This window comes from Sus scrofa, chromosome 4, assembly GCF_000003025.6.
Source record: "Sus scrofa isolate TJ Tabasco breed Duroc chromosome 4, Sscrofa11.1, whole genome shotgun sequence".
Classification (NCBI taxonomy): Eukaryota; Metazoa; Chordata; class Mammalia; order Artiodactyla; family Suidae; genus Sus; species Sus scrofa.
The window spans coordinates 42,885,579-42,909,955 of record NC_010446.5 but is presented as its reverse complement, the minus strand read 5'-3'; the positions used below and the strand labels follow the sequence as shown (position 1 = coordinate 42,909,955).

Below are 24,377 nucleotides of genomic sequence, written 5' to 3'. Positions count from 1 at the left end.
ATTGCCAGATCTTTAACCTGCTGGGCCACAGAGGGACTCTCCTATATTTTCTAAATTTTCTATCATGAACATGAATTTATTATTATCTGAAATGATTTATATATTATTTTTAAAAATGTTGTATGTCTACCTTGAGCCAGGAGCATCAACATTTGTTAAGATGCCTGCCGCTTTGTGCTCAGCATTTTATCATTGTTATCTCACCTGATCCATGAAATAACTATATAAAGTACACTTAATTTTTTTTTTTCAGATAGGCAAATGGTGCTCAGTAAGATTAGGTAATTTACTCAAAGTCTTGCATCAAGTAAATGTTCTGTTAGGCTTAAAAACCATGTCTTTTTTTTCCGTTGAACCCGGTTACCTTTCAAGTAGTTCACAGCCTAATAGAGAAAGCAACTATATAGACTGAGAATTGCAAAGAATGTGATGTGTTATTCTATGAGTATGAACAAGGTACCCTCTTGGTCCAAAGGAGGGGTCATTAGTAGTTCCGGGGAAATGAAGAGATGCTTTACAGAGTGAGTGATACTTGAACTTAAAGAATGAATATGAGTTTGCCAGGAGAGCATAGTGGGGAAGAGAACGTCAGGTGGAAACACCATTTGCAATGACAGAGAGCATAGCATATTTAGAGACTATAAATAGATCAGTTTGAATGGACCATAGATAGACAGGAAGCTTTGGAGGGAAATCCTGGCTTTGTGAAGGAGAGCCAAATCATAAACAGCAGTGTGCATCAGGAGAAAAAGGACCTTACCTCACAGGATAGGCGTTTTTAAACCTACCTTTTCACTGCAGTACTCTTACTGTTGAGAATGAATGTATACCCTCCCCAGCTGGGTTGTAGGATCCTTATGAAAGAGTCGTATATAGTATTTGTGTTTTGAAAGTCACATGAAAATGCACATAAACAAGATAATTGAAAGGTATTTCATTTTATAATTAAAAAACACCTTTAAAGATAATACATATGATTTCTAATTTTTAATTTGGGTTCTTTTTATTTTATTTTGCAGTGTGAGATTCCTATCTCTAAGATCTTAACTGACTTTCCCACTCCTACATTTTATGATGTGTACATTGAATATACTGATGAAAATCAACACCAATATATTTGGGCTGTGCCTGTGTTAAACTTAAATCTTCAGCACAATAAAATATTTGTGAACCAAGGTAAGACATCCATCCACACCATTCTTTCTCTGAGCTGAAATCCATAAATAAGTCTACCAAGATAATAATTTAGTAAACTACAGATTATAAGAAAGGTCATAGATTCTCTCTGATTATAAGGTTTTTGTTTGTTTGTTTGTTTTTTGTCTTTTTGCCTTTTCTAAGGCCACACCAGCAGCGTATGGAGGTTCCCAGGCCAGGGGTCTAATCGGGTCTAATTGGGATCCGAGCTGTGTCTGCAACCTACACCACAGCTCACGGCAACACTGGATCCTTAACCCGCTGAGTGAGGCCAGGGGTCGAACCCGCAACCTCATGGTTCCTAGTCGGATTCGTTAACTACTGAGCCACAACGGGAACTCCCTAATTATAGGGTTTTATATAGCATGCCCAAAAGTAAAACAGTAAGGTTGCTGGTATATTCAGAAATTTTTGCTAACTGTGTCAAGCTTATTAAGAAATTATATTATTGCTAAAAGTGTATCCTGGGAAAAATTAGTAGAACTGTAAAATCAGGGCTTCTTCAAGCTGTCCTTGAGTTGATTTTTGGGCAAATTAGTTTCTTTTTTGTTCATCATGTTATAAAATCCTATTGGCTCAGGAAATTTGCAGGGATAATACTTCTAAACTGATGAAAAGTCCAGACACTTAGAAGACATTCAGGTACAGGTAGAGAAAGCCATGACCAGGAATTTCTTGCATCAGTAGCTATTTTTGCAACCATCTCATCTAAAACAAAGTGTACTAATGTCATGTTTTAAATTTGTGGAGTAAACTTCTCCTTGAGCGCCATCTTGAACAGTAGAAGATATTATTTAAATGCCATTTTTTTTCTTTTTTTTTAATGATAAAAGACAGCAACTCTGGCAAGTGGCTCCTGACTCGGCGTATCTTCTTAGTGGATGCACTAAGTGGACGAGAAAATGACTTAGGAAGTCAGCCACGATTAATTCGAGTTGCTACCCAAATCTCACTAAGGTAAACAATTGCACTAAATGAGGCTTGCTTCATATATGAAAATGTCATAGTGAAAGTGTTGATCCATAATTATCAGATGAAAACAATAACAGCAACTCAACTGGAATGATAAATAACGTGTTTTTAGATGCCTATGTAGATTAGTATGCACAAATAGAGGTGAGGATTATGTCACAAAAGCTGAAGGTGTTTGGCCAAAATTCACATTCTAGGCCCCACTGTAGGCCTGCTAAATTAGAATAGGTCAAGAATTTGGGGAAGGTGAAGATAAATGGGCTGACACGGGTGTTAGAAAGAGCCTGCCAGGTGGTTGCAAAAGGCAGGCCTCCTCTGGCTCCCTCTCCTTTAGCAGCTACTGTTCTGTTATTTTTCAATACCTCCCTCTTCCTGGGATACTTTACTGATGACCCTGCTTTCGGGTAGTGGCCTGCAGCCCTCCTGTCTCCTCCAGTGTGAGATTCCTATCTCTAAGGCCTTAACTGTTTTTCCCACGCTGATATTTTATGATGTGCACCTGGAATATACCCATGAAAATCAACACCCTCATCTTTCTGGCACTTCAACATATACTGTTTTTTCCCCTATCTTTTCATTTTGTTTTTCATAATAATTTTATGAGATAGTCACTACAGAAGCATTCTCATATACCTTGCTGAAGTCCCACTGTACGGTCTTTGGCACTCCTTCGGTCTGCTAATTTGGTATCCGTAGTGAAGACAAAATTGAGACTTGTCAGGCTTGACTTGATCTTGGTGAAACCATGCTGGCCACTGTGTTTGGCACCTTCCTTTTTGAGTTGATAAACTGTACATTACTAATGCATTGAATTCAGCAAATGTATCCCACTGTGTGCCACAAATAGTAGTAGATATGACACATATTGTTAAGAATTCATCTTCTTTGAAAATCAGTGTATTATTTGCCTTTCTTGCCTTTCTTTAGGCTTAGTGTAACACTTCCCTCACTTTTTTTTTTTTTTTTTTTTTTGGTCTTTTTGCTTTTCTAGGACCAATCCTGCAGCATGTGGAGGTTCCCAGGCTAGGGGTCGAATTGGAGCTGTACCGCCGGCCTATGCCAGAGCCACAGCAATCCAGATCCCAGCTGCGTCTGCAACTTACACCACAGCTCACGGCAACGCCAGATCCTTAACCCACTGAGCAAGGCCAGGGATTGAACCTGCAACCTCATGGTTCCTAGTCGGATTCATTAACCACTGAGCCATGACAGGAGCTCCACTTTTTTTTTTTTTTTTTTTTTTTTTTTTAATTTTTTGGCTGTGGCATACAGCACCTTGCTGTGGGATCTCAGTTCTCAGACCAAGGATTGAACCTGGGCTGCAGCCTAACCACTAGGCCACCAGAAACCTCCTAACACTTCTCTTTTGAGTTCTTCAGTGATTTCATTTGAAAACATCTTAGGACCTAGATCAAGAAGAGTTTCTAATTTGTCTCAGAGGGTATGAAACTTTACGCTCTTTTAACATAAAGAGGGATGAAACTTTACCCTCTTTGATGTAAATTTTTGACCACTTCAGATAGCCTATGTTGTTACCATTAGTTTATGTTTGACCTTCCCTAGTTTTCAGTTACTGGTTGGTTCTCAGATCACCAAGACTCTCCAAATCACATTCAGAAGAAACAATAAGTTAATGTATGTTTCAACGGGCCTCCATGTATTTATACTAGAAATGAATTTTCTTTTAAACAGCATCCACCTTGTACCCAACACAAAAAATGGAAACATCTACCCCCCCTTAATTACCATTGCCTACAGCGACATTGATGTCAGCGATCCCAACAGCCAATCTGTGAAGGTGAGTTCCTTCCTAATCAGGGCCTCTCTGTGGGTTCATATAATACTGATATAGTTTGCATTATGGTCGAAAGACAATGTAGTTTGCATTTTGGTCGAAAGACTGCACTTTAATGTAGTCAAGACAATGTTTTGTTTTGTTTTTTTACTAGTAATAGTTATGGATCTTGAGTATAAAAAAGCAAGAGTTAAATGTCACCATCAGCTGGGCATCCCTATTGAGAACCCCAGGGTATGCTGAGTCATGCAGCATCTGCTCCTGTCCTCTTTGGCCATTTTTTAAAATTTTAATTTTTTTTAATTTTAGGGCTGCACCTGGAGCACATGGAAGTTCCCAGGCTCGGGGTTGAATTGGAGCTGCAGCTGCCAACCTATACCACAGCCACAGCAATGCAGAATCTGAGCCACATCTGTGACCTATACTGCACCTTGTGGCAATGCTGATTCTCAACCCACTGAGCGAGGCCAGGGATCGAACACGAATCCTCATGATTACTAGCCTGGTTCGTTACCATGAGCCACGACGGGAACTCCTTTGGCCATCTTGTTTCTATAAGATTTTCTCCTTGCGTAATTAAGCCAGGAATGCCAGCCTTAAGTGGGCATGTGTGTTCCTCTTCTCACCAGTCTTGCCTGCTTGATAGAAACACATTGCAACAGGCAGAAAAGATTCAGTTTATCAGCTTTAAAACTAGTAGTAATAACATGAACTAGAGAATGCAGTTTGGACCTGCAGCCAAGTAGTCTTCTGACTCTTTGCCAACTCAATGAAACTTAACCACAGAACTAAAGCCCTTCCATTCCTGGGAAGGCCTGTATATGGAATTGAGACCATTACATGCTGGAATTAGGCTGCACCAAAGAGAATGAGCCTGGGAAAGGCCAAGCTACACATCTGCAGTTCCTCCTCTCAACCTCACCAGGTAGATGAGGTGTCCCTGCTTTGAGGAGAGAGGAAAGAGATCGAAATCAGAGCAGATCTGGAGCTCCTGTTGTGGCTCAGTGGGTTAAGGACCTGGCGTTGTCTCTGTGAGGATGCAGATTTGTTCAATCCTTGGCCTTGCTCAGTGGATTAAGGATCCAGTGTTGCTGAAAGCTGCAGCATAAGTCTAGATAACAGCTTGGATCCATTGTTGCTTGGCTGTGGTGTAGGGCTCAGCTGCAGCTCTGATTCAGTCCCTGGCCTGGGAACTTCCATATGCCATAAAAAAGGGAAAAACAAAATAAAACCAAAAATAAATGAACCAGAAAACAGAGCTGATCCTTCTATACCTCTTCCTCCTTCCCTTCTACCTCGAGAAACATGAGAACTGGGGGGTGAGCATTCCTTACCTCCAAGACTCATTAATAGCTTTTAATCTCTACTGTTTTACTTTTGTAAGTTTTAATGTTCCGGTTCTTCAGCCAGTACGTTTGACCTGTCCATTGTGCTTGTACTTCTACTCAGCTACACTCAGCTACTATTGGATTCAGGCTTTCATTAAATGAAAAGTGGGCACATAACTTTGAAAGATTTTTTGTGTCATTTGTATTACCTGATTTGATATTAAGATTGTATACACTCTATTGGAGTTCCCTTTGTGGCTCAGTGGTTAAAGAATCTGACTAGGAACCATGAGGTTGCAGGTTCGATCCCTGGCCTTGCTCAGCAGGTTAAGGATCCCGCGTTGCCGTGAGCTGTGGTGTAGGTCGCAGACGCGGCTCGGATCCCGAGTTGCTGTGGCTCTGGCGTAGGCCGGTGGCTGCAGCTCTGATTCGACCCCTAGCCTGGGAACCTCCATATACCATGGGAAGCAGCCCTAGAAAAGGCAAAAAGACAAAAAAAAAAAAAAAAAAAAAAAGATTGTATACACTATAATGAGAAGGGAAGAAAATCCAGAAACAGACGTAGTAACTACAGAAGACTGCCTGGTTTAAATTTTCCTGGAATGATCATTCTTGGGTGACTAAGAGTATATTTATTTTAATACAATTCATTTATGGGTGTTTTCTTTAAATATGTTTCCTGTCCAAAATATTCCAAACTAAGCCTTGACAAGTTAGGAAATAAGAGATAGAGAAAGTATTGAGGGAATCGTAAAACTATACTGATAAAGTCCACTCAAATTCTTTATAATTGTAGAATGCACAGTTCTTTCATCATTTTTTAATTTCTCACGACAGGTATTGCAAAAGTTCTATGTTAATTTTCAACATCAGCTCCATCTCTGCTCTCTCACCAATTGCAAATAAACTACCTTCCTGTTTACTGAGTAGATCAAAACCATCCAATATTGTGGAGTTCCTGCTGTGGTGCAGTGGGTAAATAATCTGACTGCAGTGGCTCAGGTTTGATCCCTGGCCTGGTGCATTAGGTTAAAGGTGTTGCTGTGGCTGTGGCATAGGTTGCAGCTGTGGCTCAGATTCTTTTCCTGGCCCAGGAACGTCCATTTGCCACACGTGTGGCCATAACCAAAAAACAAAAAGAACCATCAATATGAATTCTCAGATTTCCTCTTTAATACTTCAGAATCTCTGTTTTATTATCTTTCCCTCCTTTTGTTTCTATTTCTAAGAAAAGAGGACCCTTTTATCTTTATTAAAGGAATCTTCAGCCAGTACTTGTTTAGGGTACTTTCTCCAATATGCTGTTTTTCCCTCAACCCTTGCTTCAGCCAGCTTCTCTGCTGCTCCCTTTCCATTCATTGCTTATAACACCTTTCAGGTTGCTCCATCTTAACAACAAACTAAAGTGACCAAACAATAAGATCGTTCCCTATTCTGCCAGCTCTTTAGCTTGCTATCATGTGTCTTTACTTTATCTCCCAACCATTTACTCTTTCATCATTTGCAGTTTGGCTCTTGCCATTTTGCTTCTTTGGAAACCCCTTTCTTGAAGTCAGCAATGAATTCCACATACACTGGCTTTTTTTCTTTCACTCAGCATTTATACAGTTGATTCTCAAGCAACACAGATTTGAACTGCATGGATCCACTTATACACGGATTTGTTTTTTTACTGAATGCTTAACACAGTGCTCCAGGAAGTTGGTTGAATTTGTGGATATGAAGGGCCAACTGTAAAGTTATAACTGGATTTTCATTTGCATGCAAGTGGGTGCCCCAAACCCCTGCATTGTTCAGGGGTCAGTTATATAACATTTGACATGACTCCTGACCTACCCCTTGAAATTCCCTGTTCTATGACTTTGCTAAGACCTGGGTGTCTTCCCTCTCCTACTTCTCATGCACCTGTTTCTCTTAACCCTTCACTGGCTCTTCTTTCTTCTGTTTCAATGTAGTGGTGTCCCTAAGATTCTTGTTCTGCCCTTTGATTAATCTTTTTTTTTTTTTTTTTCATTTTAGGGCTGCACCCACGGCATATGGAAGTTCCCAGGCTAGGAGTCAAGTTGGAGCTATAGCTGCTGGCCAACACCACAGCCACACAGCCACAGCAATGCAGGACCCAAGCCACGTCTGCAACCTACACCATACCACACCTCACAGCAACACCGGATCCCCGACCATTGAGTGAGGCCAGGGGTAGAATCTGTATCCTCATGGATACTAGTTGGATTTGTTTCTGCTGGGCACAACGGAAACTCCTGATTAATCTTTTTAATTTTTAAGGTGCGATTGTTTAGCCAGTTGCAAAATTCTTCATACACGAGATCAGTTACCTTCCTCAATTATTAGAAACCTATCAGAAAATGGAATATGATTAGTTTGGCTTGACTGCTGTTAATGAACCTAACGTAGTTCCTGATGAACCCCTCCTTCTTTAATGTGTATTCAAAAGGAATATTTAAAGCAGCGTGAATAATTCCCTAAAGCAGAAGTTCCCTTTGTGGCTTAGAGGTTAACAAACCTGACTGGAATCCATGAGGATGTGGGTTCGATCCCTGGCTTCACTCATTGGGTTAAGGATCTGGCATTGCTGTGGCTGCAGGGCTGTGGCTGGCACCTGTAGCTCCAATTCAACCCCTAGCCTGGGAACCTCCATGTGCCGCAGGTATGGCCCTAAAAAGCAAAAAAATAAAAAAAAAATAAAAAAATTAAAAAAAAAAATTCCCCAAATTATATCCACTTATGTATAAGTGAGGGTCAACTCTAGTAATATTGATAGTTTAAAAGTATGGCATTTATGGTGAAATTCAGCTACAAATATATTTTTATAGTAAAAGTAGTTTTGTGTTATATAACTTCAGTATGGTTAATGTGCTTTCTTTTAAATATCAGGTTTCTTTCTCAGTCGAATATGAAATGGATCAAAAAGAAGCACATATCCAGACAGATGTGAGTTTAATTTAACCTGTTGAAATATCTACAGTACATTTTTTAACTTTAAGAAAAGTTTCTCATGTGTAGGCAAGTTGTTAAAGAGATTTGCCGTATATTCCTCACCCAGCCTCCCTAATGTTAACATCTTATATAACTGAATACAATGGTCATAAACAGGAAATTGATATTGATGTCGTCTTGTTAACTAATCTAAATACTCTTTGGATTTTACAGACTTTTTCACCATCCTTTTTCTGGTTCAGGACCCAGTCCCGGGTCACATGTTGCTTGTAGCCATCATGTATCTCTTTAGTCTCCTTAGATCTGTGACAGGTCCCCATTTGTTCTTTGTCTTTCATAACACTGCTATTTTGGGCCTCAGTTGGGTTCATCTGATATTTTCCCATGATTAAATGTAGTTATAGCACAAATGCCACAGAAATAATGTCTTACTCTTCTCAGTGAATTGTATCAGAAGATACTTGATATCGGTGTATCTTATTAACAGTGATGTGACTTTTGATCCTGTGGCTAAGAAGATGTCTGCAGAGTTCACTGTATTTTTCCACTTATAATTAATAAGTACCTTGTGGGGAGATACTTGAGATTATGCAAACATCCCACTCTTCATTATTATTTTGCCTTCTAATTTTAGTATTCATAGATAATTCTCGCTGGTAAAAAGTATTACTGTGGTATTTGAAGGATGGTGGTTTTGTATTTCTGTCATTTCTCCTATATTTGTTATATTTGTTCTTCTGTAAGGAGGAGCTGTCCCTTTGTCCATATTGATTTCTTTATTATTTATTTGAAACAGTATGGACTAATTAGTATTTATTTATTCTAGCAATAATGATTCATTACTATTTTCTTGCTCACATTGTCCCAGATTTGGCCACTGGGAGTTCCTTTAATTTGGCTCCAGTGTCCTTTTATCATACCTTCCACCACCACTTTTTGAGTACTTCCTTACTTTTTATTTACAATATCTTTGAACGTTGATGAGAGAAAGCACATAAATTCCAAAGTGTTTTTTCCTTTAGATTGCTTTGGGTGTGTTGGGTGGACTAGCTGTTTTGTCATCTCTCTTGAAGACAGCAGGGTGGAAGAGACGCATTGGAAGTCCCATGATTGATTTACAGGTATGACTGCAGGAATTTTTAAAGTGTATTTTTTATCTTCTATTTCATATTCTTCTAAGAAGACCCAGCTAGAAAATGGGTAAAAAGTTGCCTCAAGTTTCTCTGGGTGGTAATTAGGAGAGGTGTATGTTCGTTTCTCTCCCACATTGCTGTAGGCCTGTCTACACCCACCAATCCTTGTGGTTTTCTCACAGCCTCACCAGTCCTTGTGGTTTTTCCAGTCTTTCCATTTTTTGCCAATCTGGTGGGATAGGTGGTATGTCATTGTTGATTTAATTTTCATTTCTCTGATTACTTTTCATATGCTTTGCTAATCATTTGAGTTTCTCCTTCTGTGAACTTCCTATTTATATCACTTGCCCATTTTTCTATTAAATTTCCAGTTTTTCTTTCTTTTTTTTTTTTTTTTTTTTTTTTTTTTTTGCTTTTTGGGCCACACCCGTGGCATAAGGAAGTTCCCAGGCTGAGGGTCTAATCAGAGCTGCAGCTGCTGGCCTACACCACAGCCACAGCAACACGGGCTCTGAGCCGAACCTCAACCTGCTGAGCAAGGCCAGGGATCAAACCCACATCCTCATGGCTACTAGCCAGGTTCTTAACCTGCTGAGCCATGACGGGAACTCCCAAGTTTCCAGTTTTTCTTGTTTATTTAAACATGTTTTTTTACTTTACTTATTTTAAGGAGTTTTTAAATATTTTCTGAATATGAATCCCCTTTTGGTTTTTGATGTTGAAATTTCTTCTCCACGGGGGATTTATTTGTTATTTTATGTATGTGTTACTTTGTTTAACAGAAACTCTTTATTTTATTTTATTTATTTATTTAGTTTTAACCTTTTTTTTTTTTCTCTCTTTTTTTTTTTTTGTAGGGCTGCACCCATGGCATAGGGATGTTCCCAGGCTAAGGATCCAATCAGAGCTACAGCTGCTGACCTACATCACAGCCACAGCAACGCAGGATCCGAGCCGTGTCTGTGACCTATACCATAGCTTACAGCAGTGCCAGATCTTTAACCCACCAATCGAAGTGAGGGATTGAACCCGAAACCTCACGGTTCCTAGCTGGTTGCATTTCCACTGCGCCATGATGGGTACTCCTGAAACTCTTGATTTTAATATTGTACTTCTGACTAGGTTTTCATATTATGGTATGTGCTTTTAGGATCATGTTAAGAAAACTCCCTCTTGGAATTCCCATCATGGCGCAGTGGAAACGAATCCAACTAGGTTGTGGGTTTGATCCCTGGACTCACTCAGTGGGTTAAGGATCTGGCATTGCTGTGAGCTGTGGTATAGGTCACAGACGTGGCTCAGATCCTGTGTTGCTGTGGCTGTGGCTGTGGCTGTGGCTGTGGCTGGTAGCTGTAGCTCTCATTCAACCCTTAGCCTGGGAACCTCCATATGTCTCAAGTGCAGCCCTAAAAAGTAAAAAAAAAGAAGAAGAAAACTCCCCCATCTCAAGATCAAAAAGATACTCTCCCATGTTTTATTCTATTAACTTTATGGTTTCATTTCTCATCTAATCCTTTTTAATATTTGGGGTTTTTTTTGTTTTTTCTTTTTTTCTTTTTAGGGCTGCACTTGCTACATATGGAGATTCCCAGGCTGGGAGTCAAATCAGTGCTCTAGCTGCCTGCCTACACCACAGCCATAGCAACTTGGGATCTGAGCCACATCAGCGACCTGCACCACAGCTCATGGCAACGTCGGATCCTTAACCTATTGAGGGAGGCCAGGGATTGAACCTGCATCCTCGTGGATACTAGTCAGATTTGTTTCTGCTTAGCCATGACAGGAACTCCTCATTTAATATTTATAGCAACAAAGTAAGAGGTGGTTATTTTCATTTAGCAGATTAAGAACATAAAGGCAAGGCAGTACACTTATTTGTACTGTGATGTCTTCCTGACTCCAGAGCTAAAGTGCCAAGGAATCAGAGAAGAGGGGCTTGATAAAGGCTTCCCAGAGAAGTGAACTTTCTGCTGGGTTATCTGTGCAGTCTACAAATAGTCTCTGATGGCCTATGCCCAGCACGCCAGGATCTCTACCAGGCTCTGGGGATGTGATAGTGAACAAAGAGAGACACGTTCTCTGCCCTCAGAGCTCACTAGAGTTTGCCAGAAAGAAGAAGGGAATAATATTTGATGAGACAATGCCCATAATAATCCTCAAAACATTTTGCTTGAAGGTATGGAGTGGTCAGTTGTTGATTAAGCAGTTGGAACTGGCAGATAATGCTAAAACTTTAATTTTGGTTTAGGTTGTGGAGGACCCTTTGGGTCAGGAATTTACATTTTAGTGAGGAGTCACTATATGTTTTTAAGAATGAGAGTGATGCAAATTAAATTTATATTTTTGGGAGCCAACTCTGGTAGTAATAATATGGAGGATAGATTGGGGAGAAGGGTTCCAGACTAGAAGAAAATTAGGAAGCGGTTTATAACTTTTCAGATGGTGAAAGATGAGAAGGGTTGACTAAGACAGAGGCTGTTGAGAATGGATCGAAAGGTTGGGACCCTAAAGGCTACTAGGAAGTGGCTGCAGTTGTCTTTCTAACTGATCCATGGATACATGAAACAAAGCTTCAAGCTTGAGAAACTTGGTTGATAATGTGTTACTAAAGGTAATAGTATAAATAGATTGAGTCTATTATAGCTGTAATTCTCTTTTCTAATTGCAGACCGTTATGAAATTCTTGTTTTACTATGCCGGTGATCTGGCCAATGTTTTCTTTACCATCACTTTGGGAACTGGTCTTTACTGGCTTATCTTCTTCAAAGTAAGTGATTTTCTGAATTTAACCTTAAGTGCCAATACCTAAATAACTGCTAAGCTCTTTTTAGAAAGGAACTATTTTTATTTGGGGGTATTTCTTTCTTTCTTTTTTTTTTTTTTTTTTGGCTTTTGTTTTTTATCTTTTTAGGGCTACACCCGTGGCATATGGAGGTTCCCAGGCTAGGCGTCTAATTGGAGCTGTTACTGCCAGCCTACGTCAGAGCCACAGCAACGCCAGATCCAAGCCACATCTGTGACCTACACCACAGCTCACGGCAACGTCTGATCCTTAACCCACTGATCGAGGCCAGGGATCAAATCCTCAACCTCACGGTTCCTAGTTGGATTCATTTCCCCTGCGCCACAATGGGAACTCCTATTTGAAGGTATTTCTGTTAAGAGTATTGAGGCAAGTTGCTAAACTCACCATTCCCTGAGTGTCCTGTGTTTATCAAGTGCATCACCACCTTCATCCTTTATGCTTTCTTGTTATCAATAGTGTTAGTAAAAATATTGTATGATCATATTTAGTGGCATAATTTTTATCACAGGCACAGATGTCTGTCTCTGTTTTGCTACCAACGCCGGCTCAAGAAAAACGTTTTGTTACTTACGTGGGATGTGCTTTTGCTCTGAAGGTAAGTTTCTTTTTCTTTCTTTTTTTTTTTAATTTTTTTATTTTTTCCATTATAGCTGGTGTACAGTGATCTGTCAGTTTTCTACTATACAGCAAAGTGATCCAGTCACACATACATATACACATTCTTTTTCTCACATTATCCTCCATCATGCTCCATCATAAGTGACTAGATATAGTTCCCAGTGCTATACAGCAGGATCTCATTGTTGGAAGGTGAATTTCAAAGCACAGATCCCTGAATTTAAAAGGCCTGCTAATAAACACTTAAGTCTTTAACATGAAAATGCTTTCAAAACCTTTAGTGTAAAATTTAGTCTAATTTTGGAAGAAAACACGTATTCTATTTTACTAGGAAGTCTACTTTTATTTATAATAAATAACTCATTCTGAAAATCTGCCTTTAAAATTTTTTAATTATTTAATTTAATCTGTTAGTTGAGAGTAGAAGGTACCATGCTGACAAAGTGCTCAACTCTCCACATTAGTTCTCTCTGCTTCCATATTCCTTTCCTCCTCTTTCCATGGCAACCCCTTTCCCTACTTGACTGTTGTGTCAATGGACGGGAAGCTCCTTAATGTGCCCCTGTGGTGGATCTCATCCAGTTGTGGTTGTTAAGAGCCTGCTGTCCCCACTGATCTGTGAGCTTCATGAAGAGAGGAATCATCCCATACTTAGATTTTTATCCTTTGTTTGATCAGTAACGCTCCAACTAGGACAGTGCCTCAGTTTAAATGTATTCCATACATGAAAAATGTGTTTTTAATCAGAACTGTCAATACCAGAAATAGAAAAAATTAATTACGGTAAGCAAATTATAGTTGAAAATACCTTTACTTATAAAGAAGTTATGTGATCTAGAAAACAAAACATGCTTTTGGAAGCCATGAGAAAGAGTCTGCGCAAGATTCCTGTGTGAGGGGAAGGCAGTGTGTCTCCTTTCATATCCCCATTTCAGAGAAACACAGAAGAAGGAACGGTGAATCAATATGTGTATAAAAATCCTGTGAACTTAGTGATTCCATGCTATTTGATGAGCTTCCGGTGATTCCAAATGATGTTGTAGCCTTATCACTTGCGAAAATTACATATTCTTGTGCTTACAGCATGTTTGTTTCTTAAAGCATCAGAGTTTGTTTCATAACAGGCTTAATGTAGATACTTTTCCGTGTTTTGTTTGTCATTCTCAGGCTCTGCAGTTTTTGCATAAGCTCTTCTCCCAGATCACCATAGACATATTCTTCATCGATTGGGAGCGACCTAAAGGGAAGATTCTTAAAGCCGTTGAAGGTAATGGAAGTAGCCATTTGTACCAGAATTCTTTTGCTACCCCTGTAGTGCAAAGAAGGTGAAACCCTTTTTACTCATTCTATCTCCTCAACTAGGTGAGGGTGGTGTTCGGAGTGCTACTGTTCCCGTGAGCATATGGAGAACATATTTTGTAGCAAATGAATGGAATGAAATTCAGACTGTGAGAAAAATTAACCCACTCTTTCAAGTACTTACCGTCCTCTTCCTTTTGGAGGTATAAACTGTTTGATGTAATTGTGTGCAACTTCTGGGTACCTTATAAATGTTAATTTAATATAATTCCAGCTAAGTTTTCATGCCAGTGGAAGAGTTTTCTAAAAGTTAAACTATTTTGTCAAGTCATTAAAAAGTGCACATAACATGAAATTTACCATCTTAATTAATCATCTTTAAGTATACAGTTCAATACTGTTAAGTACATTCCTACTGTTGTGCAGTCTCCAGAACTCTTTTCATTTTGCCAAACAAAAACTCTACCTATTAAACAACTCCCTCTTCTCCCCTGTCCCCAGCCCCTGGCAACTGCCATTCTGCTTTCCGTCTTTTTGAATTTGACTACGCTAGGTAAGGAGTGGCTTTTAAACCATTGGTTTGTAGCAGACCCCCCTGGAGAGCTTTTGCAGAATACCTATGCCTCACCTCACCCTCAGAGATATGTTCGATTTAGTAGCTCTGTCGTGAGCCCAGGTATCTGTATTTCAAGAACTGCCCCCCACCATGATTCATATTTTCACTCCTGTATTAGAACCACTATTAAAAGGTTTTCTAATAAAGTTATCGTCGAACACTGACTATGGACTGTGTTTTGTGTGAAGAGCTGAGGCTACAGCTTAGTGAGACACAGTGAATGGGTACATGCTTCTGAGCCCTTTACAGTTATTCCATGGGTCTGAGTAGAATTTCTAAAGGAAGTAATCAGTATTGAATATCAGAGTGAAATAAGGAAACTGTTTGTATGGGTAACAGGTTTTCTCAAGAATTAGCTGCTTACGTTAGATGTGAATTATTAACTCATAAATCTATCTGTCTGCCTTCCTTTTTCCTTCCTATCCTCTTTCCTCCTCCTTTTCCTTTTTTTAAAACTAAAAGAACGTGTGTGTCCTTAGGACATATGAACACTATCTCAAAAATTCATTTATAGTAGTGTTTTTAAAGCTTTAAAAGGTGTTATGTGAGAAAGAAGTTTTATAGTCTAGTAAGTTTGGAAAACACTGGATTCAGTAAAGTCCTGTACATTCCTTTACCATAAAACCTCCCAGAGTCTTTAGGGTAGAAGGCATGGAGGTGAGTGAATATAATACACAGACCAGACTTTCTTTTATTGAAGATGGTATCTTCCTCAAAAGATGCTTTGGAAAATATAGTTTTACAGTATAAAAATATTTTGCATAGTGCCTGGCATATGCTAAAAATTCATGAAATGCTGGTTGTTCATAGGTAGTTTACTGAAGAAAGCTTTACTCTTTTGACAGAAATTTTTGAGCTTTGTCGGTGTATATGATAATAAGGTTATATTTGGTCTTTAGCCTTGTTGAAGAGAATACTAAATGAACTAGCTAAATATTTTCTATCACATACTTTGTAATTAAAATACAGGATAATTATTTTCATCTAGATTTTCAACTGATTATACGAACTTTGAATACTTAAGTTTTTCAGCTAAAGGAAAGGGAGGAATAAGGAGTAGGGAGTTGAGAGGATTGTTTCATTTTCAGACCAGAGGAGTTTTCTTTATCCATGTCTGTTTAAATTATTAGTTTTTTTTTTTTTTTTTATTTCAGGTTGTGGGATTCAAGAACTTAGCATTAATGGACTCATCCTCTAGTCTTTCCAGAAGCCCACCTAGCTACATAGCTCCTTACAGCCGCATTTTGAGATATGCAGTGTCTACTGTTCTTTGGCTAGTCATTGGAATTATACAGGTAACAAGAGAGTATACTTTTGAGCAATATTGCCTCTATGTATTTTTAATTCTGTTTACATACTAATCCTCAAATATTGACTACAACATGACTTCTGTAGCATTAAGAAGATGACAAGAACAACAACAATTATGGCTAATAGCTAGTTCTTACATGGTGTGATAATCTAAACACTGTGTTAATTAATTGCATTACACAGATTGACCTAATCTTTGCAGTAGCCCTCAGAGATAGATTCTTTGAGTATCCTCATTTTACAGATGAGGATGCTGAGGCAAAGAAAGGTTAAATATTTGCCTAAAACCATGCAAGTAGAAATTGGTGGAACTGGAATTTGAACGTAGGCAATCTGATTTCAGAGTTCATTTTTATCAGTAGTGGGGCTCGGAAGAGTCTTTCAGAGTCTGCAGCTTTCTAGTCACAGGATTAATTTATAAATGATAGGAATTTCTAAGGTACCCTTAGTCTTTTCTTTGGAAATATAACTTATTGTCTAGCATTTATTTACATATCATTAAACCTCACTCACATTACCAGTACTCCTCCTGAAATCTTCTTTGAAATATTTATTGGAATAGCTGAAACTAAAAATAAATCTTCTCAGATCGTATGACTCTAGTAGAGAATCTTTTCTATGCTTACTTCTGTTATCTTCTTAAAGCTTTAAAAAAAGAAAAAAAAAAGAGAAGGGAATGAAAAGAAGAAAAGAAAGAAGCAGCAGCTATAGCACTTAACTTGAATTTCTGCACTTCTTTCTCTTGTTTACAGATACATCCATGAGTGGGTGGAAAGAGCCCTTCTGTTTGGTTAAAATTTCTTTAACTTTTTAATAAGCAAGGGAAGATGAGACCTCTAGGAAGAGCAGGTTGGACTTTCTATAAACTAGAGAGAAAATTTTTGCCTTCAAAGTCTATTTTAAAAGATTTTGGGGATTGAAATCCCAAAATTCCTACAGAATTGTAGGAATTGGCAGGATCCAGGTGTCATTCTGTTACCTGAGAGTAAACTCTTTGAATTCACATTTATTTTACATTGGTGAGACTTGTTCAAACTTGAAGCTGCAGGATAGAGCTAGTGAGGAATAATTTGACAATCAGAAATTAGGATTTGAAATAAGATTAAAAGAATATGGGGTTTGATTTTTTTTTCCCTTTCAGTTTTATTGAGCAAAATTGACATTGTGTAACTTTTATGTACAGCATAATGATTTGACTTACATACATCATGAAATGATTATGACAGTAAGTTTAGTGAACATCCATCATCTCATACAGATACAAAATTAAAGAAGTAGAACACTGTATTTCCCTTGTGATGAGACCTTTTAGGACTTATTCTCTTAATAAGTTTCATATATAAACACAGCAGTGTTAATTGTATTTATCATGTTGTATGTTACATCTTAGTATATATTTATCTAGTAACTGGAAGTTTGTACCTTTAGACTGCCTTCATCCAATGACCCCCCTTCCTCCTCCATTCCCCACCTTTGTAACCAGAAATCTGATCTCTTTTTCTAAGAGTTTATTCCTTTGTCTTTTTTTTTTTTTTTGAAGTATAATTGACCTACAACACTGTGTTAATTCCTGGTACACAACATAGTGCTTTGATATTTGTATACATTTCCAGATGATCACCATGATAAATCTAATTACCATCTGTCATCATACTGTGGGGTTTGATGTTTATCATCAGTATAACATTAAGAAAATATTTATTTTTATATATACCAATATAAGGTTTTTTTGTTTGTTTGTTTTTTTAGCATTGCACCTGCAGCATATGGAAGTGCACAGGCTAGGGGTCGAATTGGAGCTGTAGCTGCCAACCTGCACCACAGCTACAGCACAGCTGCAGCAACTCTGGATCCTTTAACTCACTGACCGAGGCCAGGGATGGAACCTGCATCCTCATGGATACTAGTCGGGTTCTTAACCTGCCGAGCCATGATGGGAACTCCTATAAATTTTTGTGACTAGATCAGATTCACCTGGATGTAGAGAACTGAAAGGAAACCATCTGAAGCTTTTCTTATTTGATTGAGTACAATAGTTAAAAAACTCAGAACAGCAGTCACTGAAATAAAAGTGACTTTTCTCTCTCCCATGAGAAAGGAGAGCAGAGGTCAGCCATGGAAGGCCAGCAGGGTGGCAGCATCAGGCCCAGAAGCCTGTGGTTCTGCTCTGCCCCCCAGGACTTCATCTCTGAGGTCACCTCACTGTCCGTGGCTGATAGAGTTTCAAGGGGAAGCCAGGGAAGAAAACCTCACCCCTTCCTTCCCCCCACCATGAGTTTTAATTGAAAACATTAAAACAGTTGAACTGTAATTTATAAAACTTGAATAGTTAAATTGTATTATCACATATGAGGCATTTATTCCACTTTATTTTGTAGACCTGCAAGAAACTTATTTTGTAGTCCATGCTTAGGTTTTCTGTTCTCCACTTCAGAAGAAGCTTTTGAGGAGAAAGTCTAAAGTTTTCTAAATCAAAACCCAACTGAGAGGTAAAATATGAAGAGAACAAAATCTGTATACAGCTGAGCATAGGTGGTTTTTAGCTAATGTTTTAGGTATGAAAACAGTTCAGTTCATCTCACATAACACACAAGCAGGGGCGGTAGAAAAGCTGACTCATGAATACCCCAGTTGGTTATTTATCTGGCATGACTCTTTTAGCTTTTCTTTCCCTTGGTTTCTTGTCTGGTGTGCCAGAATCTTGCACAGGTAACTACCTGAGGGGGTGTTGGAGGACGTGTCAGCAAACATGAAAAAGCAAATGCTGCCATAACTATGTAGACAGTCCAATGGAACTGTTCCGCCACAGAGGTGAATCCAAGTATTGCAAAAAAGAGTAATTCCTTGAAACATCTATTCAGCTAGCTCTGGCCCTTGTGATCCATTTGCATGGGCAGCGAGCTCAGATGCTCTAGCATAACTGACTGAGGAGGCAGGCAGTGGGGCAAGGGTGGCCCCAAACTCTGGGGCCACAGGAGCCGGGGTCTGCTCCTGCGTACAGCTCGGTGGGCCTGCCGAGCAGGGGAGTGCCATGGCTCTCCTCTTTGAGAGCCTTTACAGAAGCATCTTCAACAGCTCGTCGGCCAGAATTTGGTTACAGGGCCACACCTCACTGCACTGTCATCTCTCAGCTGGCCAGCAGCGTGCCCACCCAAAGAAGGGGTCTGTCACAAAGGAGAAGGGGGAAAGGATTCTTGGGGCAGCAACTAGGCGTCTTGGGCACCACTGACAAACCTCGTTCTGTGTTTCTCACTCTGCTGTCCTTTGATAGGAAAGTATTTCTCTCCGTGGTCACATTCTCAGATGATCAGTCTTTATTCCTCAAGTATCCTTAAGAGTTCCTTTAATCTGTGACCATTCCATAAATTTGTCTGCACAAACTCTTCTTGATTCTCGTGATGTTAGGCTTTATTGTTCATGCCTTATGTTTCCCCAAACTCACCTTCTTCGCCAAACTCAATTTCATAATTGAAGTAGTATCTTTTAGTTTTTAAACTTTGAATGTTGTGTTTTTCATATTCTCTAAAGAAAATTTAAAAAATATATATGTAGAGTATTTAAGGAAAGTAGTTTTCAACATTCAGCTGCTATAGATTCATTGATTTATTCATTCATGTATCTGAATACATTTTATGTACTAGGTACCATGCCAGGGAGAGTGTTTTTCAATACTCAGCTGCTATGATTCATTTATTTATTCATTCACATATCTGAGTATGTTTTATATACTAGGCACTGGGCTGAGCTCAAAGACACACTGAAGTAAGAACAAGTTATGAGTTGTGAGGGGTCCTCTGAAGGGCATCAGCAGAGAGATAAGATAGCCAGTAAATGGAGGTGAGGGGTGTGGAAGTTAGAAATGGGGACAGCAGGGACAGCTTTAAATTGTGTGGTTAGGACATGCCGTCTTTCTCTGAACCTTATCTAAGTGTAAACTTTTTGGATTTATAAAGCTTCTCTTTGTAGTATTGTTATTAAAACTATCTTAAAACTATCTAGGCAAACACTGGAAACCATTCCATTTGAATATTTGACACATTGTCTATAGTTGAAACAATACTTGACATAAGCTTTTTATGTACCACTCTATCAGAGAAGATTAATTTGAAAAACAACAACTTTTCTAATGGATTTTGGAATTTAGGAGATGAACGGAATTGTAGAACCAGACCTGAATGTGACCATTAATGCATTGGTTTATCCTAAAGTTTTTAAAGCCCCTGACTTCCTCCCCCTGGTGTTTGTCCTATCTTATTTTAATGAGACAGAAAAGTTTTTAAAATTGAAACTAAGTTCCTTCAGTGAATCTTAACACAATTCCAGAATACTCTTACTTTGACAGAAGAATCAGAGATGATAAGTAGGGTTTTATCCCACAGGAATTGTTATCGGCCGCTATGTTCTTGGTTGGAACTTCTTTTTCCTTAAGATGCTACATGGTGGCTATAAAAGAAGATTAAATCCTAAAAGCTAATAAGCGTGAACTTGGCTTAATGTTTCAGATCATGTTCTTTGCTGTCTTTTATGAGAGATTTATAGAAGATAAAATTCGACAGTTTGTTGATTTATGCTGTATGAGTAATGTAAGTACTTTCTGACTTTATCTTGCAATTGTTATTTTCTCCTTTTTAAAGGTCATGAGTACGTTAAGAGAGGCTTTAAAAGTGATTTGCTGTGATTGGATTTTTAGTCTAATTTCCACTAGTGGTTAATTCAGGGATGGTTATAATGAGCTACAAGTTAATATTTACTGCCTTAATTTTTCCTTCTTTATTTGTAGTTTCTTAATTATGAATTCCTTATGCCACCAAGTGGTTGACTCAGCCTAAAGTCCCTGCAAAGTGTTCATATATCAACCTTGTTTCTTCCTTTCTTGGAAGTGTCTTCAGTCTCTTTTCCATCTACTTTTTAAATATAACCTCATTATCCTTTATTACCTTATTATCTTTTTTGTATGTTTACAAGAATTCAACCCTAATTATTTTTAGAGAAAGGAAACAGTTTTAAGAAAAACTTACTTTCTGTTGTTTTACAGATGAGTTGCTAATTGCTTCTCCTTCTCTTTTTATAGATATCAGTGTTTCTGTTATCCCACAAATGTTTTGGTTATTACATTCATGGTAGATCAGTACACGGGCATGCTGATACTAATATGGAGGAAATGAATATGAATCTTAAAAGAGAAGCGGTATGAATATTTTCTTACATCTTTTTGTTTTTTTAAGTTGAGAGGTGGGTTCTTGTAATCTAGGATTTATAATAGTATTTTTTAAGAAAATCCTCATTGATTATTTCTGAAACTTGATAAGATACCAACTCCTTACCCTGATCATTGAAAGAGAATGAATCACATTTGTCCTGCAGTTCCTGCATGAAGTGTGTTTTATTTTTTAATTTTTTTTATGTTTTTGCTTTTTGAGGGTCATATCCGTGGCATATGGAGTTTCCCAGGCTAGGGATCCAGTCGGAGCTACAGCTGCTGGCCTACGCCACAGCCACAGCAACATCAGATCCAAGCCGAGTCTGCAACCTACACCACAGCTCACAGCAACGCCAGATCCTTAACCCACTGCGTGAGGCCAGGGATTGAACCTGCAACCTTATGGTTCCTAGTCGGATTCGTTTCTGCTGTGCCATGACGGGAACTCCATGAAGTTTGTTTTAGAGTAACCAATTAATTCATGAGGGAAAGTTCTTCCTGGTAGAAGAAAGTAAAAGGAATTCTGAGTTAGAACATCACCATTTTGTAGTGCTTGGTGGATTAATGCACACAGGCTACAGTCATCAATGGGTGCTAAAATAATTAAGTGAAGGATGATGAAGAACTTTATAATGAGAAATCAGGTGAAAATTACAAAAACTGGCATTATGTACTTCCTGTCATGACACAGTCAGGAAGTACATAATGTCACCCATGAAATGTTCTTGTCTAAGAAATTTGAACCTGAGTGTAATCAAGCCTTTCCAGCTTCCAGAAAATAGAAGGGATAGAGAGACAAAATAAATAATACCATGGGAAGCCGTTAGCCAGATCCAGAATGTGGGATGTCTCACAGGACAAATGACCCCATGTCTCCAGCAAATCAAAGGCATGAAAAGAAAAGGAGAGGTGGTGGTAGAAGAAGAACTAGTAGGTAGTAAGGGAAATTTAAGGAAAAAAATAAACAATTGAATACAATGTGCAGACTTTGTTTGAATCCCAATTCAAACAAACCAACTATAAAAAAAAAATCTTTGGGAAAAATCTGGGAGATTTAATAGACTAAATATTAAATTATATTAAGGAAAGATTAATTTTATTAGGTATGAAAATGGCATGATCTTTTTTAAAAAAATATCATATTGGTTAGAGAAATAGGAGTATTTACAGATGAAATGACAGTATCTGGGGTTTGCTTTATAAGAAAAAAGTTGGGAGGATAGATGAAGCAAAAGTGATAAAACATGGCTGATCGATGAAATTGGGTGAAGTTTACTGTTCTCTCTACTCTGTGCATTAGAAAACTTCTGTAAGAAATTTTGTGTGTGTGTGTGCTTTTTAGGGCCACTCATGTGGCATATGGAAGTTCCCAGGATAAGGGTCAAATGGGAGCTGCAGTTGCTGGCCACAGCCACAGCCATAGCAACTCAAGATCTGAGCCACATCTGCAACCTACACCACAGCTCATGGCAATGTTGGATCCTTAATCCACTGAGCAAGGCCAGGGATTGAACCTGCATCCTCGTGGATACTAGTTGGGTTCTTAACCTGCTGAGCCACAACGGGAACTCTCCATAAGAAAATTACAAAATATATATATATATATATGTGTGTGTGTGTATGTATATATATACATACACACACACACAATATAATATACACTTAAAGGAAAATCCAAAATGATTTATTATTAAGGAACTATACTTGTGACTTGTAAGACATGATAATAGCACCTCAGAGAAGAACAATTGATTTAATACATTGAACTGGATCAGTTGGTTAGCTATTAGAAATTCATCTGTTTTGAAAAGTTAAATGTAAACAATGAAACTATAAAAACCTAGAAAAGAATATTTCAGATTTTGAGATAATAATCTAAGCATAAAAATAGAAGGCATCAAAAAAGGAACATTTATGCATTTTACTTTATTAATGTAGAACATATATATCCAACAGTTATAGAAATAAAAGACATAGGGTAAAACCCTCATAGTAAATATGGCAAAGATATTGATAACAATTTCGAAACTCATGTAAATCAGTAAACAAATACTAAGTAAAACCTCAATGGAAAAATGACAAAAAGATTTTTAAAAATATCTAAATAAACTAATAAAACTCTAAAAATTATTCGGCTCATAAATCATGAAAAGAAATGAATGTAAAAGTAACATTTTTGCTTTCTTCAAATTACCAAACTTTTTTTTAAATAGCCAGTACTTAGTATCATCAAGGACATGGTGAACTGGGCGCTTGTCTCAGGATAAATGTTTACAAGCCTGCTGGAAAGCATTTGACAATACATACCAAGAGCTTTCTAAGAGTTAATTATCATTGACTCACTAATTCTGTGAATCTAATAATTCAAGGAAATAATTAGCATTTTGAATAACTAATTAGCTTCAGGATCTTCATCATAGGCGTTATTTATAACAGCAAAAAATATGGAAAACGAGAGAATATTAAGTAAATTCATTTTCCTAAACAGTGAAATCTTAGGTAGACATCAAAAATCATGTTTTATGGAACACCTAATGACATGGAAAGTTGTCAGGATTTAATGTTAAGTAAAAGGAAATTGATACGATCCCATTTTTATGCCATCTCTGTATATACCTAGCCAACAACTGGAAATGAACTACCTTGAAATACTCTTGGTGTTGAGATTATAGTTGATTTTTTTTCTTTTTTTATAGCTCTCCAAATTTTATAAATTCTCTGTAGTAGCATGTGCTTTTTTAAATGGGGGGGAGGATTTTAATAGAGAAATTAACCAAGTGTTAAATTATGTTTGCAGATTAGCTTTAGACAAAGAAGGAGAATGTTAAGCTCTAGAGTAGGCGGATAAAAGTCAGGAGAATTGAGGCAAGAATACTTGAGCTGAGCCTTGAACTATCAATGAGAATTGGTTAGGTAGGGCATAGGGCAAAATGCTACAGACATATATATGTTCTCAGGATTTGGGTCATGTCAAGAGATATCTGGTCCATAACATTAACCACTGGGTCATGCATCACTACCTTTTCACTAGAATTAATTAAGGAAAAAAAATTTTTTTTGTCTTTTTAGGCCCGCACCCATGGTATATGGAGGTTCCCAGGCTAGGAGTCCAGTCGGAGCTGTAGCTGCTGGCCTACACCACAGCCA

The 24,377-nt window shown here is 38.1% G+C and overlaps 1 protein-coding gene across 5 annotated transcripts in view; it reads left to right on the top strand.

Annotated features, from left to right (window-relative positions):
- The window catches only part of TMEM67 (transmembrane protein 67), a 52,858-nt gene that overhangs the window by 21,151 nt on the left and 7,330 nt on the right, over positions 1-24,377 (top strand). For all 5 annotated transcript variants that reach the window (XM_021089109.1, XM_021089107.1, XM_021089104.1 and 2 more), the window contains 12 exons: positions 1,020-1,176; positions 2,031-2,154; positions 3,862-3,967; positions 8,185-8,241; positions 9,270-9,368; positions 12,049-12,147; positions 12,695-12,781; positions 13,972-14,071; positions 14,167-14,306; positions 15,874-16,014; positions 20,533-20,613; positions 21,102-21,218. In XM_021089109.1, the coding sequence (XP_020944768.1) occupies positions 1,020-1,176; positions 2,031-2,154; positions 3,862-3,967; positions 8,185-8,241; positions 9,270-9,368; positions 12,049-12,147; positions 12,695-12,781; positions 13,972-14,071; positions 14,167-14,306; positions 15,874-16,014; positions 20,533-20,613; positions 21,102-21,218 (1,308 nt within the window). The remainder of the gene's footprint in view (positions 1-1,019; positions 1,177-2,030; positions 2,155-3,861; positions 3,968-8,184; positions 8,242-9,269; positions 9,369-12,048; positions 12,148-12,694; positions 12,782-13,971; positions 14,072-14,166; positions 14,307-15,873; positions 16,015-20,532; positions 20,614-21,101; positions 21,219-24,377) is intronic.